This window comes from Symphalangus syndactylus, chromosome 8, assembly GCF_028878055.3.
Source record: "Symphalangus syndactylus isolate Jambi chromosome 8, NHGRI_mSymSyn1-v2.1_pri, whole genome shotgun sequence".
Classification (NCBI taxonomy): domain Eukaryota; kingdom Metazoa; phylum Chordata; class Mammalia; order Primates; family Hylobatidae; genus Symphalangus; species Symphalangus syndactylus.
This window is the reverse complement of record NC_072430.2, coordinates 85,335,022-85,352,132: the sequence shown is the minus strand read 5'-3', so window position 1 is coordinate 85,352,132 and position 17,111 is coordinate 85,335,022. Positions and strand designations below refer to the sequence as shown.

The 17,111-nt window shown below is 35.7% G+C and overlaps 1 protein-coding gene across 2 annotated transcripts in view; it reads right to left on the bottom strand.

The window, feature by feature from the left end:
- Positions 1-17,111, bottom strand: part of ITGA4 (integrin subunit alpha 4) — a 434,521-nt gene that overhangs the window by 314,986 nt on the left and 102,424 nt on the right. For both annotated transcript variants that reach the window (XR_010122378.1, XM_055289905.2), the window contains one exon: positions 7,301-7,365. Coding sequence is in view for 1 of the 2 variants with exons in the window: in XM_055289905.2 (XP_055145880.2) it covers positions 7,301-7,365 (65 nt within the window). In the remaining variant the exon portion in view is untranslated. The remainder of the gene's footprint in view (positions 1-7,300; positions 7,366-17,111) is intronic.

The following is a 17,111-nucleotide window of genomic DNA, read 5'->3' as shown; positions in this document are numbered from 1 at the left end:
TTTTCTTTTATCATTTACTAATACCTCTTTAATCCATGCTTTTAAAAATAAAGTTAATTTAGCAATAGAAATATCTTTTAAAACAAGACAAAATAAAACCTAGAACTACTCTTCTTCTATTCCCTTTTCAAAGGTCTGTCCCCATCTTTTATTTTTTGTCATTATAATCTCTCCAAAGTGCCAGCTGTGTGTTAGAAGATATCACTGTATAACTCCAGGATTAAAATAAAAATATTAGTAAATCATTCCAGAATTGCCAACAGTGCAAAACACAAAAGAAAGACTCCTATCTACCCTTGTAGTAAAATATAACAATAGCAGCCAAATCATCATTCCGTGGCAGGAACTGTACTCAAGTGTTGGATCCAGACCATCTCACTGCATCTCAGCAAAAACTCTGTGAGGTCATATATTACTATCATCTCAATTTTACAGATAAGAAAGCCAAAGCACCAAAATTTATTTCCCCAAATAAATTCCCCCAATTTAGGTAACTTTGCATGGCTAGGAACTGGTAGACACTTTAGTCTTTTTTTTTTTTTTAAGTTTAATCTTAAAATCACAAGATGAAATTGTCCTTCAAAAGCAGCATTTTACCTTTACTCATAATAAACTAATATTTACAAAGTATTTTAAAAAGAACATTATACTCCTTTCTCATCTGATCTCATTTAAGTATTACAAGATTTATTACCATAATCATTTTGTTAAAGAGAAACTAAGGCTTAGGGAACATTCAATGTCCTCCCAGGTAGTAAGTGGCTAAACCCAAATCAGAGTTTTTGTTATAATTCTATATGCAGTACTGCACTCCAGCCACCATACAGCTTTAAATCTGAAGATTGTTTTCTTGGCTCTGATGAGTATTTCATATGGTCAGTTCTGCTAGAAAAACAGTATAAAACTTGCTTCAAACAGCCAAAAAACAAATTCCTTGCCGTTCAGATTAAACTGTTGATTGCGCTGAAATTCACGGGTACACTAAGAAACAAAATAAACTGTGTCAAATCTCCCCAAAGAGTTTGTTGTGCATTATTTTATTTTTATTCACATAATCTGTGTTTACTGAGCTGCAGTAAAGGATGCATGGGCTATTTTTATTCGGAGAAAGGCTATAACACCAGCCAAGCAGAAGGACCCATCCATGACCAGAATGCAATGGCCTTCATTATCTTCCAACTCACTCCTAAATGACTCACTGAGAGCTGCCAGATGGTGTTTTCTCTCACCCCTTGCCTTGCATTTATTTAATTATTTTAACATAGTTTTTGTTCTGCTGCCATGATGCCTAATAGGCAGATATATTTGGGAGTTAGTTTCTTCTAATATTGACCAGTGCATTTAGAAAATTTCTCAGACTCTTTAATAGTAACACTTATTGGGTACATACAATATATCAGAAGCTAAGCCAATGGATTTGTATATATTCCTCATTTAACCATCCAACAACTCACAAGTGAGGAGGCTGAAGTTTAGGGAGGTTAATACATGTACCCTGGGCTAAACAGCTGGTCAAAGACATAGAGTCAGATAATTGGAACTAAGCCCCCAATCTTAATCTTTATGTAAGACTTATGTGGTAGAAGTTATAAGCACTAACACTTTGGGGAAATAAGAAAATATAATAAAATGATAAAGAAACCCAAAAAGTTAATATTCATCTATGTGGAGACCAATCAGGTAGGTGACTAAGTCATCAAGAAAATGAAAAGATGTGTGGTAGACCTGGAGATGTGCTGCCTTCATCCCCCATGCAGCTGCAGGGAGTGCTGTCAGGAGGCAGCCTCTTAACATGGGGCTCCTTTGGGATCTGCTTTAGTGCGGGAAGCCGCCTTGTTTGCAGTCCCACCCTGTCTGAGGCAGCCTGCACAAAAGCCCAGCCATCCTAACTCATCAGCAATATTCTCTCTAGAGACAACTACTGGGTTGGCCAAGGCTTTACCAGGTCTGCTTCACAGTGTGAGATCTTTCTCCATCCAATCTTGCTTTCAACCCTATTATTCCAGATATTCATTCCTTTTAAAACTTCTTCATCCAAAGGTCTGAGGAACCAGAGCCGTAACAATACTTCAAAGTTTTTGACAAAGAATAAAAATTATTTTATTGCTAATTTAGGAATTTTTGAGTCTCAAGAATCTTTACATGTAAACATACCAAATAATAATTTTTATGGTAGTCTCAAGACACAGAGTTCCCCCAAATTGGGGTGGGGGCTTGGGGTGTGATGGTAGTAAGAGGCAGGTACCTACGTAACTCTTCTTCAGACTGAGCTGATCAGGTAATTCAGAACCACATCTGGTTTTGATAACATGCTCATGATATACCCCCCAAATGGAAGCCTATATAAACTACCTTATCCTCCTGGGTCTATAGTGTTCCTAGTTGCTGGTTCCATATTATTATTCTAGGCAGTCTGACGTATGTACCTATGACATCAGTTCCATATCAGAATATTTCTACAAAATTACTTCCAAGACAGTTTTCAAATATAAAGAGATTATCCTCAATATGCTTCAACAACAATCAAACCCTTTGCTATGTATGGTATCAATATTCTAAATAGAAAGCATTGACTGACATATGATATAGAATTATCAGAATCAGTCTCTATTCCCAGTCACTTTTCCACCTTCAGGTAGCCTCCCTTAACATCATGCCTGTTCTTAGTAACATTTTACTCTCCGTTACTGTCAACTTTGTTTTATTAAGGAGGTCATGGTAATTAAGCCATCTCAAGAGAATTCTCATTTTTAAGGAAAGGGAAACTTGGAACCCAAGAAAACTTTCTAGACTCCAGAACAAAGCAATCATAGGGAATTAAAAGGCATATGGCTCATATCTGGGGACAAAGAACTTTTTGGCACTGTGGCCAGGCTTGTAGAGGGAATGCATGTTAAAGGAGGAGGTGAAAGGAAGCAGAAAACTTTCCCTCTCCCTCTTTCTAGATCCACCTCACCAGGAATAATGATAAGATGGCATGCCACCCTGTGTTTGATAACAGTTTCAGATGTAAAAACATGGTCTTCATTTCTTATCAATGAAAACTACTTGGGTATTTTTGGGATATTACTTGGGTATTAACTCAAAATTTATAGATATAGGATTCTAGAGAATTAGATAATTTATGCATAATATAAATAAGCAAGTTACACAGGTAATAGCTAATCTAGCATTACCTGATAAAGAATCAGTGATAGATATCAAAAAGGGAGAAGAGAATAAAAATATTTGGCTGTAACTTTACAAAAATCACTCATTATTTTAATTATGCATATTTTTAAAAACTAGTCATAAATCATGGATATGGATATTGACCAAGTCATAAACTTTCAGCAAATAAACAAATACACATATTTGAAACTGACATGATCTGTTTCTCTTAAACGTAAAAGTTTTACAAATTACTTGTAAATTATTCCAATTTTCTTTCAGTTTTTAATTCTGAACTAGTTTTAGCATCCTTTTTACGCTACTGTCAACTTATCTACATTAAAATTAATCTAGAAGTCTACAATTAAGCAACTCCTAGATAAAATGGGTTACTCAAATGTGTATGTTTTAATGAATAATTGCATGTTGCTTGATACTTTTGTTCAAAGAAAATGTCAACAAAATCTTGTTTTGGATGTAGGTGCTTCTATTCAAGGACAGAAGTTGCAAAGGGGCTTTCTACAGCATTGGGTGAGAATCTCCTAGGAATTGGGGATGATATTTATGCTTGGGACCTGACCCCAACAAGGAGTCCAGAGCTCTCCATTCATGCTGCCTCATCTCCTGAGGCTGATTCACAAGGGAGGGCGACAGCCGCTTTAGCTGCTCTTGTCGCCACAAGGCACTGACCAGCCTTTGGCTCGCATACTAGTGGAACACATTTTGGAGTTTCTCACTTCCTCTGTGCCTGGAGTAGATAATGTTGCAAAGACTAAAATTTACAAACTCAGATCTGTCTTGTAAAAGAAGAGTAGGAAAGCCATGCTAACAGATTAAGACAATACTTTCAAACAAGAATAGTCATTGGAATCACCATTTTTATATACCATATTTGAATCATTTAACACTTTTCTCAGAGTGGTTGAATCCATCAGGAAAAATATATATATATTTATAGCTACATTCATGTGTTACTTTGATTTTACTTAGATTGTTTAAATTCCCCCCAAACTTGCACAACTCTAATAATTAAAAGTTATTAGAGTGAGGGGTGATCTCAAGGTAAAAAGATAAAATTATAGCTAACTCATTCTCTGAATGACTTGACTTTAAAAAGCAAGTTAAAGACTAAATAATAATAATAAAACTTACATTTGAGGGCCATTCTTCACTGTTTTATAGATCCCTAGCCATGCATTCTCCCAGAGCTAACATAAAACTGCCAATCAAAACATGTTGAGTTCCTACTCTATGCCCTCAACTGTATTAGCACTCTGTTGACTGTAGAATCATCCACAGGAGAGGTCACTCCCATCAACTGGGTGCATGATTTAGGGCAACCGCCTTGGAATGCTTTTTTAAATTTTATTTTAATTTTTATTTTTTGAGACAGGGTCTCACTCTGTTGCCTAGGCTGGAATACAGTGGCATGAGCATGGCTCACCGCAGCCTTCATCTGCTGGGTTTAGCAATCCTCCCACCTCAGCCACCTGAGTAGCTGGGACTACAGGTGTGTGCCACCATGCAGGCTAATTTTTAAAATTTTTTGTAGAGATGAGGTCTCATTATGTTGCCCACACTGATCTGAAACTCCTGAGCCCAAGGGATCCTCTTGTCTCGGCTTGCCAAAGTGCTGGGATTACAGGCATGAGCCACCGCACCCAGCCTTGGAATGCTTTTTAACTCAGCTGTGTTTAGGTTCTCTTAGCTTTGGTCTTCTCAAGTGTAAAATGTGGATAACTAATTTCTTTTTTAGGGTGATGGAAAAAATAAATAAGACAGTATATGTAAGGTGCCAGGCACAAGGCTTGGTGTTTATAAATGGTGAATGCTCATATTAGTTAGTAATTGTGGTTGCAATAGTAATTTGTGCATGTTGTATGCATAATGTATGTAGTAGCAGTGGTTATTCCACGTAGAAGCTAGCTGGGGGGGAAAAGCATGCTACAATAGCCACAGCTTCCCTAGTATCCCTGGATCTCTGTCAATAAAGTGGGTAGCTGCATTGTGTAGCTGCTTCTCCTGGCTTAATTTCTATAAATGTGTGAGAAAAGAACTCATAAGAGGGACAAATATCTTCTGTCCACACCCCAGGTCACAGGCATAATCAGAGAATATAATCATTTCATAATTTCAGAATCCAAGGTATATACCTATACCTAAATTTTTCCATCATTGGTTATTTCTTGCAGGACAAACAAGAATTTGGTCCCTCACATATTTCACCCAACATGCCGTCCACTTACAATGTACCAGACACTAAATATGGTGGGGAGAGCTGAGTTGTGTTCACTCTTTTCCCTTAAGAAGCTACGTCCAAAAGAAAGACAGTCATGTAAATAAGAGATCATGAAAAGAGAACAGAAATCTAAAACCCAAGAGGAAAACTGAGCAGCATAGAGCTGTTCAGAAATCTAGCAGACCTCATAGTGAATAGGCTGGAGCCAAATGCTTCCACCATTGCCTATGTTTCCATTTGTGTTCATTCCTTAAACTTTGCTTTTTAAAGCATACTTTATAAAAGGAAAATGTGGCACATTGATATCACTTTTGGTTATATGATGTATCATCATGCTATAATTTTAACAAAGGTGCTATGCTAGCCATAGGGAAGGAAAATATTTCATTCCTTATTCATTGCTAGATTCATGGCTGAGGCACTAATAAAAAAAGACAGATTATAAGAGAAAAATATACTCATTTATTTAATGTAAGCTTTATGTGACACAGTAGTCTTTATAAGGAAACAAAGATTCAAAAAAACAGGTAACCTAGTGTATTTTTATGCTTAGATCTGATGGAGAGATGGATAGTCATGGAGAAGTACGGATAAAGTGGGTATGATCTAATAATAATAAACTGGGGGTAATTTAGCAAGCCCTTCTTGTTCTGATTCTTCTCTGTGCCCCTGTGCCTTCAAAGATAAAGATGTTCCTTTCCTCTGAGTTTAGGAAGGGCACCTCTCAAATGAAGGTCTCATGATCTGCTTCAAAAAGAAGGGTAGGAGAAAGTCAAAGAGTGATCTTAGGTTTTATTATACGCTTCAGGTGAGAAGGGTGAGAAGAAGGTGAGAGTGGCCTTCCTGCTTCTGCTGTTTTCTCAAATGCCAAGGTGCCATATTTTGGATAACATGTCCTGAGTCCCAATACCACTCTAATCAATTCTAATATTTGATAGTAGAGTACAGAAAATAAATTCCAATTCTTTTATTGAGGCAGATATATAATTATGAAGTATACACCAACACACATTTCCTAAGTTTATTTGAATATACAGTTGACCCTTGAACAATGCAGGGGTAAGGGGCACTGATCCCTCCCTGTGCAGCAAAAAATCCATGTATAACTTTTGACTCCCCCAAAACTTAACTACTAATATCCTACTTTGACCAGGAGCCTTACAAATAACATAAAAAGTTGATTAACACATAAATTGTATGTTCTATTATGCACTGTATTCTGATAATAAAGTATGCTAGAGAAAAAATATTAAGAAAATTGTAAACTAGTTCAACCATCATGGAAGTCAGTGTGGCGATTCCTCAGGGGTCTAGAACTAGAAATACCATTTGACCCAGACATCCCATTACCGGGTATATACCCAAAGGACTATAAATCATGCTGCTATAAAGACACATGCACACGTATGTTTATTGCGGCACTATTCACAATAGCAAAGACTTGGAACCAACCCAAATGTCCAACAACAATAGACTGGATTAAGAAAATGTGGCACATATACACCATGGAATACTATGCAGCCATAAAAAATGATGAGTTTATGTCCTTTGTAGGGACATGGATGAAACTGGAAACCATCATTCTCAGTAAACTATCGCAAGGACAAAAAACCAAACACCACATGTTCTCACTCATAGGTGGGAATTGAACAATAAGAACACATGGACACAGGAAGGGGAACATCACACTCCGGGGCCTGTTGTGGGATGGGGGGAGTGGGGAGGGATAGCATTAGGAGATATACCTAATGCTAAATGACGAGTTAATGGGTGCAGCACACCAACATGGCACATGGATACATATGTAACAAACCTGCACATTGTGCACATGTATCCTAAAACTTAAAGTATAATAATAATAAAAAAAAAGAAAAAAAAAAGAAAATTGTAAGGAAGAGAAAATGTACCTACTATTCTTTAAGTGGAAGCAGATCATCATAGAGGTCTTCATTCTCGTCATCTTCACATTGAGTAGGCTGAGGAGGAAGAGGAAGAGAAGGGGTTGGTCTTGCTGTCTCAAAGATGGCAAAGGCAGAAGAGGTGAGAAGGTGGAAAAGGAGGCAGGAAAGGTAGTTATACTTGATGTATCTTTTATTGAAAAAAAAAAATTCATGTATAAATGGACCTGTGCAGTTCAAGCCCATGCTATTCAAGGGTCAACTGTAATGAGGATTGATGTATACAGGTTGAGTATCTCTTTTCTGAAATGCTTGGGATCAATGCGGGATTTTGAATATTTTCAAATTTTGGAATATTTGCACACATATAATGAGATATCTTGGGGGATGGGAACCAAGGTTAAACAAAAAATTAATTTACGTTTTCTATACGTCTTATACATGTAGTCTGAAGGTAGTCTTATAAAATATTTTTAATAATTTTGTTCATGAAACAGAGTTTTGGCTGAGCTTCAGCTACAGTTCATCAAAGGAGATCAGGTGTAAAATTTTCTACTTGTGGCATGACATCAGCACTCAGAAAGTTTTGGGATTTGGAGCATTTTAGATTTTGGATTTTCAGATTAGGGATACTCAGTTTGTATTATAAATGCAAAACATAGATTTTTAAACAAAAGTTCAATGAGAAAATTTGGAAAAGTTGTTGATGGGAGAAATAAATTTTATCTAAACTTTACTTCTCTGGCAAAAGTAGAGCCTCCTGGAAAGCACAGCTGCCATTAACCCCCGTATGGGGGAGCTTTTAGGCAAGAAGGAGACTGCCTATTGTCATCAGGATGAAAATGTCCAATAGAACCTTCCACAGCTATTGTAACTCTAAATTTCCCCACCCACTTTGTTAAACTGATATATAAATCCTTCTATTTAGGGATTTATTTAACTACTGGGTCTATTGTCAATTAATTCACAGGTCCCATAAATTGGTAGAGAAAGAATTTTTCCTACCAACACTGTTCACTCTGTGGCATGAAATGAAGGAAAATAAAATTTCCCCTTCCTTTCCACAGGCAAGCTTCCACAGGCCTGAAAATCTAGACTTTAAAGCATATTTTTAATATTTACACATTCATTTGCTTTGATTTCTTTTTCGGAATTTATGGGATTAGCAAATTTGTTATAGAATTGGATACAACTCATTTATTTTAGGACCATATCAGTATGTCCTTCTACTATATCTTGTTAATTATGCAAGATATTAAACAATAGATTTTTTGCTTAATACAAATATGTTTGTGATTAACATAATATTTTTGGTATTTCTGAAATAAAATTTCAAATGTGTTGAACTGAGTAAAAGCTGTTTTATAGAATGACAGACATCTTAGTCAAGGCTAAGCATATCTAGAAACAAAGCATGAATATCGAAAGGGTAACGTGTGATCTTAGTTTCGTGTACTCATAGTTTAAGAATCATATAAAAATTGTGGTGCTCACCACACCCAGAACAGTGATGTGTTTCCATAGTAACTGTTGATCTACTTATAAAAAAACAAGGGTGGTGAGGAAGGAGAAACAAAGAAAACAAAGTTAAAAACAGAAGTAATTAGCCCTGAATATATAATGACCACAAGAGAAACAGTTTGGTAGAGCATGTTGAGAGGGCATTTTAACTCAGGAAAATATTAGGAATTTGTGATATTTTTGAAGACAAGAGTTATGTTTTCTGTTTCTTTTAAAACTTTCTGTAGTCTGAAAAAAGCCATGCACATAAGGGGCAATCAATAATGAAATGAGAGAAAGAGAGGGAGAAAGAGAGAAAGAAAGTAAAGAACAGAGGAAAGGAGGAAAAAACTGAAAAATGAAAACATTCAAGAAAACAAACATCTCTCTACCATCATATCAATAGGCATGAAAATAATAGAACAAATATCAATGATCAGTTTTCAAAAATAATGATCAACTGTGAATGCTAAAGGGAGAAAATGCCCCTTTTTAAAACCTATCATTATAGGTGTTCACAAATGCCACTCAAGTCACTGTCAACTCTGGTTGCAACTTTAATAAGAAAGGCTCAGCCTGAAGGTGAATTATTTTCATAAGTTTGAGCTTAATTCATTCAGCCAGTTTGAATTTTGAGAACAGAAAAACATGTTTCCTTCCTCAGTGGCATTTTTACACTCATGTAAGTCAAAAGTAACTATCCTGTCAGCAAGTCAAGTAATAAAAGAAAAGCATGAATTTGAAGATTAACGCACTTAAACACACATGGACATTTTACAGCATGTTTGTAGGTATTTTGGTTTTCTAAATGTAACCTTTGATGTTTAACTTTTGTACATTCTTTTCTAAGCTTAACTGTCTTTAAACTTTCAATAGCAATTAAAAACTAAACTGACCATATTACTAGGGTTAATTTACTTGTGTTGCAGATTAAAACAAAAATTATTCTGGCTGTACTTACAAAGCAGTTTGCCTACGTAAACTTCAAGGCTTTATAAGAAGATCATCTGGTGATAAGTTTGGAATTACTCTGTTGACTGAATAGAAACTATGTGCTTCTGAGACTTGACTGTGCACACAAATCACCTGAGATCGTTAAGATGTAGATTTTTATTTAACAAGTCTGGAGTAAGGCCTAAGGTTCTGATTTTGGACATCCAGCTGATGTGAAACAGACCACATTTTGAGTAGCAAAGCTTTAGAGAACTATAATCTTTTGTTAAATATTTTCCATTTTCTTTTCCTTTTCAATTTGTGATTCTTTTACAATCTTAACTTGTAGAAGGGTGAAGAGTTCTAGCCCTTTATGTTGCGTAGCACATAAAAAGAACTGCATACATGGACTCTCCTTAGAAATTTGTAAGAATTGCTTCCCCTAAAAAGTTTGATTGTTTTCCTACTTGTCTTTGGTAATAATGAAGATCGCTGACCCTTTGGAGTTCAATTGTTAGGACAAATTTTGCTGCATTTACAAAAATGTGCTGATGTAAAAGTCTAAAATGTAGCACAGATTCAAAAGACATCTCCAGACCTGAGTAACAATATCATTTTTGGCGACACACAAAGGAAGAGGAAATTGTAATGAGTTTCTTTTAGCCCAAAAGGCAACCACAAACTATATTTCATACTGTTATTGGAACAACAGAATCAACATCCTCCATATGGGTCAGCAAAAAAGACACCTTTAAAATGCTATTGGAAGCCATAAATTGAAAAATGGGGCAGGTTAAGGGTGTAATGATAACAAGCAGGACACAAACAGGAAGCCAGCAAATCTTAAGGGAGATCTTCCATGGCCTCAACTCTATTAAAATATACACATGGAAGTAGTTTTTCATGATTTCTTATTTCTGGTTTTAAATTTATTCAAGTGAAGAGCAGGAAAATCCACCTCAACAGATCCCTGAAACTGTGCCGTTGAGTTCTTTTATTACAACCTTGGTTCATTAAAAAATTGTAAAACTCAGGGTATGTTTGCCTCTGTGATTAAAGTCAGAAAATATTGGTATATGGTCCTTCTACTCTTTCAGACAGGCAGAGAATATAAGTCAAAACTTGTAACTTCTTTTTCTTTGTATATATGTCCACAAGTTTTTAGTACAATCTTAAGTAGATATCCAGGCAATTCAATCTATCTTATTTATCCTGTTAATGTCAGAGTTTTTTGATAAGCTATAGATGGTCAATGAGCAGAATACTTCACAGAAGAGAGTAGAATATAAGTATATTTATTTCATTTTATACTAAGATAGATTTTTTTTCATTTTCATGAGGTAAAGTTAACATATAGATATGACAGCAACAAAAAATATACTCTTAAAAAATAGTTGGATTTTTAGCCAGTTCTACTACAAATATATTGACTACTTGATTTTAGCTTTGTTAAAAGCTAGTGTGGATAATAAAATGCTGCTACTGACCAATCATGCATTCTTCTTAATCTGTCTCTTATTCATGTCCTTTAAGATGGAGGGGAAAAGATGGTACATGATTAATTATATCTACTAATGTGAGTCAAAAACAAGTCAGGAACAAAAACTATCCAAAAAAATCAAGAAAGCAATCACATTTACAACAGCATTAAAAAATGCTTAGGAATAAATTTAACCACAGTGGTAAAAGATCCCTATGCTAAAAACTATAAAGCACTGATGAAAGAAATGGAAGAGGCATAAATAATTGGAAAGAGAGCCCATGTTCATGGATTGGAAGAATTAACAAGGCTAAAATGTCCAGAGGGGCCAAAGTGATCTACAGATTCAATGCAATCTCTAACAAAATTCCAATTGCATTTTTTACAGAAATAGAAAAATCAATCCTAGAATTCATATGAAGTCACAAAGGACCTCAAATAGACAAACAATCTTGAGCAAAAGAATGAAGTTGGAAGCATTACACTACCTGATTTCAAAATATTACAAAACTATAGTAGTGAAAATAGCATGGTACTGTCTTAAAAACAGACACATAGACCAATGGAACAGAATAGAGAGCCGAGAAACAAACTCATACCAACACAGCCAAAGAATCTCCAACAAGGATACCAAGAATACACAATGGAGAAATGGCAGTCTTTTCAAGAAATGGTGCTGGGAAAACTGGATCTCCATATGCAGAAGAATAAAATTAGATTCTTATCTCGTATCATATATAAAAATCAAAATAGATTAAAGACTTAACCCTAAGATGTGAAACTCTGAAACGAGGAAAACAGGGGGAAAGCTTCAGGACATTGGACTGGGCAATAATTATTTTGGATATAACCCCAAAGTGCAAGCAATAAAGGCAAAAATAGACAAATAAGATTGTATCACACTACAAAGCTTTGCACAGCAAAGGAAACAATCAACAGAGGGAAGAGACCAACCTACATAATGGGAGAAAATATTTGCAAGCCATGTATCTGAGAAAAGCTTAATGTCTAAAATATGTAAGGAACTCAACTTGATAGCAAGAAAACAATCCAATTAAAAAATAGATGAAAGGCTTGAATAAACATTTCTCACAAAAACACATACAAATGGCCAACAGATATATGAAAAAAATGCTCAATATTACTAATTTCTTTTTTGCAAAGAAAAACGAATTAAAGCCACAATGAGATATCACCTCACACCTGTTAGAATGGCTATGATCAAAAAGACACACAACACAATAGACACTGGTGATGACGCAGTAAAGAGAATCCTCATATACTGTTGGTGGGAATGTAAATTAGCACAGCTGTTATGGAAAACAGTATGGAGGTTCCTCAAAAAACTAAAAATAGAACTACCATATGATCCAGCCATCCCACGTCTGGGTGTATATCTAAAGGAATTGAAATCAACATGTCAAAGACATACTTGCACTCCCATGTTCATTGCAGCATTACTCACAATAGCCAAGATAGGGAATAAACCTAAGTGTTGGTTAAACTGATGAGTGGATAAAGAAAATGTGGTATATATATTCAGTGTCATACTACACAGCCTTAAGAAAGACAGAAATCCTGTCATTAATGACAACATGGAGGAACCTGGAGGACAATATGTTAGGTGAAATAAGCCAGGCACAGAAAGACAAATACTATATAATCTCACTTATATGTGGATTCTAAAAAAGTCAGACTCATAGAAGCAAGGGCGAGAATGGTGATTGCCAGGATTGGAGGTGGGGATGTTGGCCAAAGGGTATAAAGTTTCAGTTAGATAGGATCGATAAATTCTGGAGATCTAATGTACAGCATGATGACTATACTTAATAATATATTGTATACCTGAAAGTTGCTAAAAGTGTAGATCTGGCTGGGCACGGAGGCTCACGCCTGTAATCCCAGCACTTTGGGAGGCCAAGACAGGTGGATCACCTAAGGTCAGGAGTTGGAGACCAGCCTGGCCAATATGATGAGACCCCATCTACACTAAAAGTACAAAAATTAGCCAGGCATAGTGGCATGTGCCTGTAGTCTCAGCTACTCCAGAGGCTGAGGCAGGAGAATCACTGGAACCCAGGAGGTGGAGGTTGCAGTGAGCCAAGATGGCGCCACTGCACTCCAGCCTGGGAGACAGAGTGAGAGTCTGTCTTGAAAAATAAAATCAAACAAAAAAAAAAAAAAGAGAGAGAGAGAAATTATCTCATCACCAAAAAATGGTAAGTGAGGTGAAGGATATGTTAACTGGCTTGATTTAATCATTTCACAAGGTATGCCTGTATGAAAGCATCACACTGTATGCTGTAAATATATATAATTTTTAAAAAGCAAATTATATAGTGTTCTGGGTGTTTAACCATTTGCAAAACATCAGTTCATGTACACTGGACTTCCAAATTTTCTAAATTATTATATATTTTAAAATGTAATTTGATTGAATGGCCTAAAAAGTTTTAAAATACCATCAAGAATATAGTATATGTATTTATGAACAGCATGCAATGAAGTAAAATATTAAAGTGATACAAACATTCACATAACATTTATTAAGCAACTCCCCAAAGCCTAGAATTTTAAAGGAATCAAAATCCCCTTTTAATGTCAGAAGGTAGATTAATTTTTTAAAATTTTCCATGAAACTAAGGGTAAAAACAAAAATCCCTAATTTATAAGGTTGCATAACCTCCAGTTTCAAGCACTGACTACTAAGAAAACTCGGAGGAATGAATTTCTTTTACATTCCCAGAATTCTCCTTTCTTTTCTAGACAGGGTCTCACTCTGTTGCCCAGGCTGGAGTGCAATGATGCTGTCATAGCTCACTGCAGCCTTGATCTCCTGGGCTCAAGCCTCAGTTTTTTGCCTCAGTCTCCTCAGTAGCTGGGACTACAGATGTATACCACCATGCCCCGCTATATTCCCAATATTATAAGTACTCATGCCCTTATGAGAAAATAATATCTTAAGCAGTAAGGCATTTTGCTAATCTCAAAATGGAACTATAAATTTTAACATCTGACAGCAGAATTTCTTACACAGTTCAACATTTTCAATTTTGCATAAATATCTGTACTTATGAGTACAAAAATCTGACCCACATCACGATATATTATCAAGATTCTGATAGCAACTCACATAGTTTTAGTTATAATATAAATAAGAAAAATGTATGCTAAATTTTATGCCTTTTATGCAGGTAATGAATCCATTTTTCAAGGATTACTATCAGGCTCAACTGATATAAATAAAGAACAAAATAGAGTTCCTGGTGCACAATAAGGTCTTCATCTCGTCAATAAGTAACCATGGCTATATGAAACTGCCCTTTCAGTTACCTCACGTATCATTGGCTCCTCTGCAGGGTAAGACTACCCTTTCTCTAATGTAGATATTGCATCCAGAAGGCCATGGGCCATATTCAGCTGAAAGATATGTGTGGGCTGAAGAGTATGTTTTGTTTGGTTTGGGTTATGCAATATGATATTTTGAAGAACTTTCCAATTTGGTATTCTAAGACTATGTTTTGGTTTGCTTTGGTATTTTGCAATTTGGTATTTGGTATTTAGATGGCACCTAAGCTGGCCACCCCACCCCATTTCTTATTCTTCCCAATTGTTTAATGACCCATCTAACCCACTCATTTTTGTCACCTGTCTGATCTCTGCACCAAGCCCTGCACTATTAGCAAATCTCAATGGGAAACTCTCAAGTAAAATAGCTTCCACTGTGACATCTTCACATGAAAGAAAAATGTTCCTTTTCCTTACACCATGATTGGTATGTATCCTTTCATTTTATATGACAGCAAGCCAATATTTGAAATGTTAGGGAATACTCAGCACAAACCAGCTTTGGCAGCATCTCAGCAACTCCTGTGACTCTGAGCATCCTGGAAAACTCTCTACTGATCTGTATGCTGCTCAGCTTTGGATTTCAGTCTGCTTTGCAACATTATCTTGTCTATTGAATGAAAATGTGAAGTCTTCCTTTTTTCTATCCCGCTATTCTTTCAGACCCTCAGACAATGGAATTTTCCATTAGAAAGAGAGAATATAGCACTTGGAGGGGAAAAATCAGTTTTTTGTTCTCCTTCTTCTGTCCACTACAATACAAAGCTTTGCTCCTCCTCTCGGGAGGACGCAAGGCTGGCTGGCAGTCAGTTTGACAGAAGGAGAGCAGTGCAGCGGAAAATTGGATAACAGGATAAAAATCTATGGGGCCACAGGAATCCCATCAAAACTGGCTCCTCCTGTCAAAACCCAAACAAGTGACAAGGACAAATATAGAATGTTATTTATATTTAAATATTTCTAATGATATCGTAATTATACTTCTGTCTCTGTTACGCAGCCATTTTCCTGTGAGCCACAACTCTGCAAACCAAATAGTGTATGTTGGAGAAAATCTACATAAGAATCAGACAGTTTCAATCAGACATCTGGGAAAATTCTACAAACTCCTCAAATAGCTATTTCTAAAGAACAGAGCATAACAATTTGTTTTTTCGAAGACTTTTTTTTAGAGTGCAATAGCGAAATTCCATAAATATGGGTTATTCCCAACTCTTTGCGTGTGGGAAAACCAAACTCTCTAGAAGGTATGTAATAAATTAATTTTACTTAAAATTAAATTTGATATTTTGAAAAATGTCCTATTTTATTTTATTACAATGCATAATATTGTGCCATTGTGTAGGTCGATTTTCTGACTAAACTTTAGAGTAAGTTCAATAAACTGACATTTAAATTGTCAAAAGATATACATTTTCTCATTTTAAAACTTGGAAAATGGGTTTAATATAGATATTCTATATACATTAAAATTAATTTTATTATTAAAACCAGACATTTCAGAATACTTCTTTGAGAGAATACAATTGATATCAAAGAATTTAGCACCGCAATGGAAGACAAAAGTGAACAAATATATAGACTATATAGGATCTACTGTATATTATACTTCTACAAAACTTTAGTCATAATTCCTAAGGGCTTATTGGTTGTCTTTATTAAACACAGTCTTCCTCTTTCATAGAGGGATAGCTATGCATATACATATACACATACACACATCAGACCTGTGCAACAGAAAGCAAAGCAGAGGACTGTCAGCATGCAGATTCATTAATTTATATTGAAAACAATGTATTTATTGCCCTTAATATTCAAGACAATGTGTCAAGTGCTGGCAGTAAAGGCTAATATTAAGGGATACTTCAGTCGCAATAATATGTCATCTAAACGTCTGAGAGTGCTCTATACAGAGATTAGAGCAATTAAGGATCCTCCATGCTATGGGTCATTTTCAGTTGAAACATCTCTGACATGTAATTAATGCTTCCAATTATCTGAACCCATTTTCCAGAACAAATTTAATTTCCCACTGCTGCCAACTCTCTCCTTCTACTTAGCTCTAACAAACAGATTTCCTCATTTTTGCTCATATGTGCCATCGTCATTTCTGCCTTCTCTTGTTTATGTTCTTCCTAAACCTAAAGTGGTCTTGATCTTTTCCTCTTGCACCCAAAGTCCCATCCTCTAAAGTCCAGCTAAAGTATCACCTCCCTTTGAAGCCTTTTGACAAATCCAACGGTTGTCTACCTTGTGTAAGGCAATGTTTTCGGTGCTTAATGTATATGACCTTATTTAATTGCCACAATTCCATTAAGAGAGGTAGGATCCCATTTTAAAGATATGAAAAGATCAGAGAAGTAAACTGTCTCAAGTAACACAGCTAAAAAGTAGCAGAAACCATATTCAAGCCCCATCTGTCTGACTCAAAGGCCTATGTCCCTAACTGTTCTGTTATTTTGCTCCCTCTTCTAAGGTCTTTTTTCTCTAAACTCATATTCTAAATGGTACCATGTGGTGTTAGGGTTTAATTTTCCTTTGGTTCATATATTTCTATTCTGGG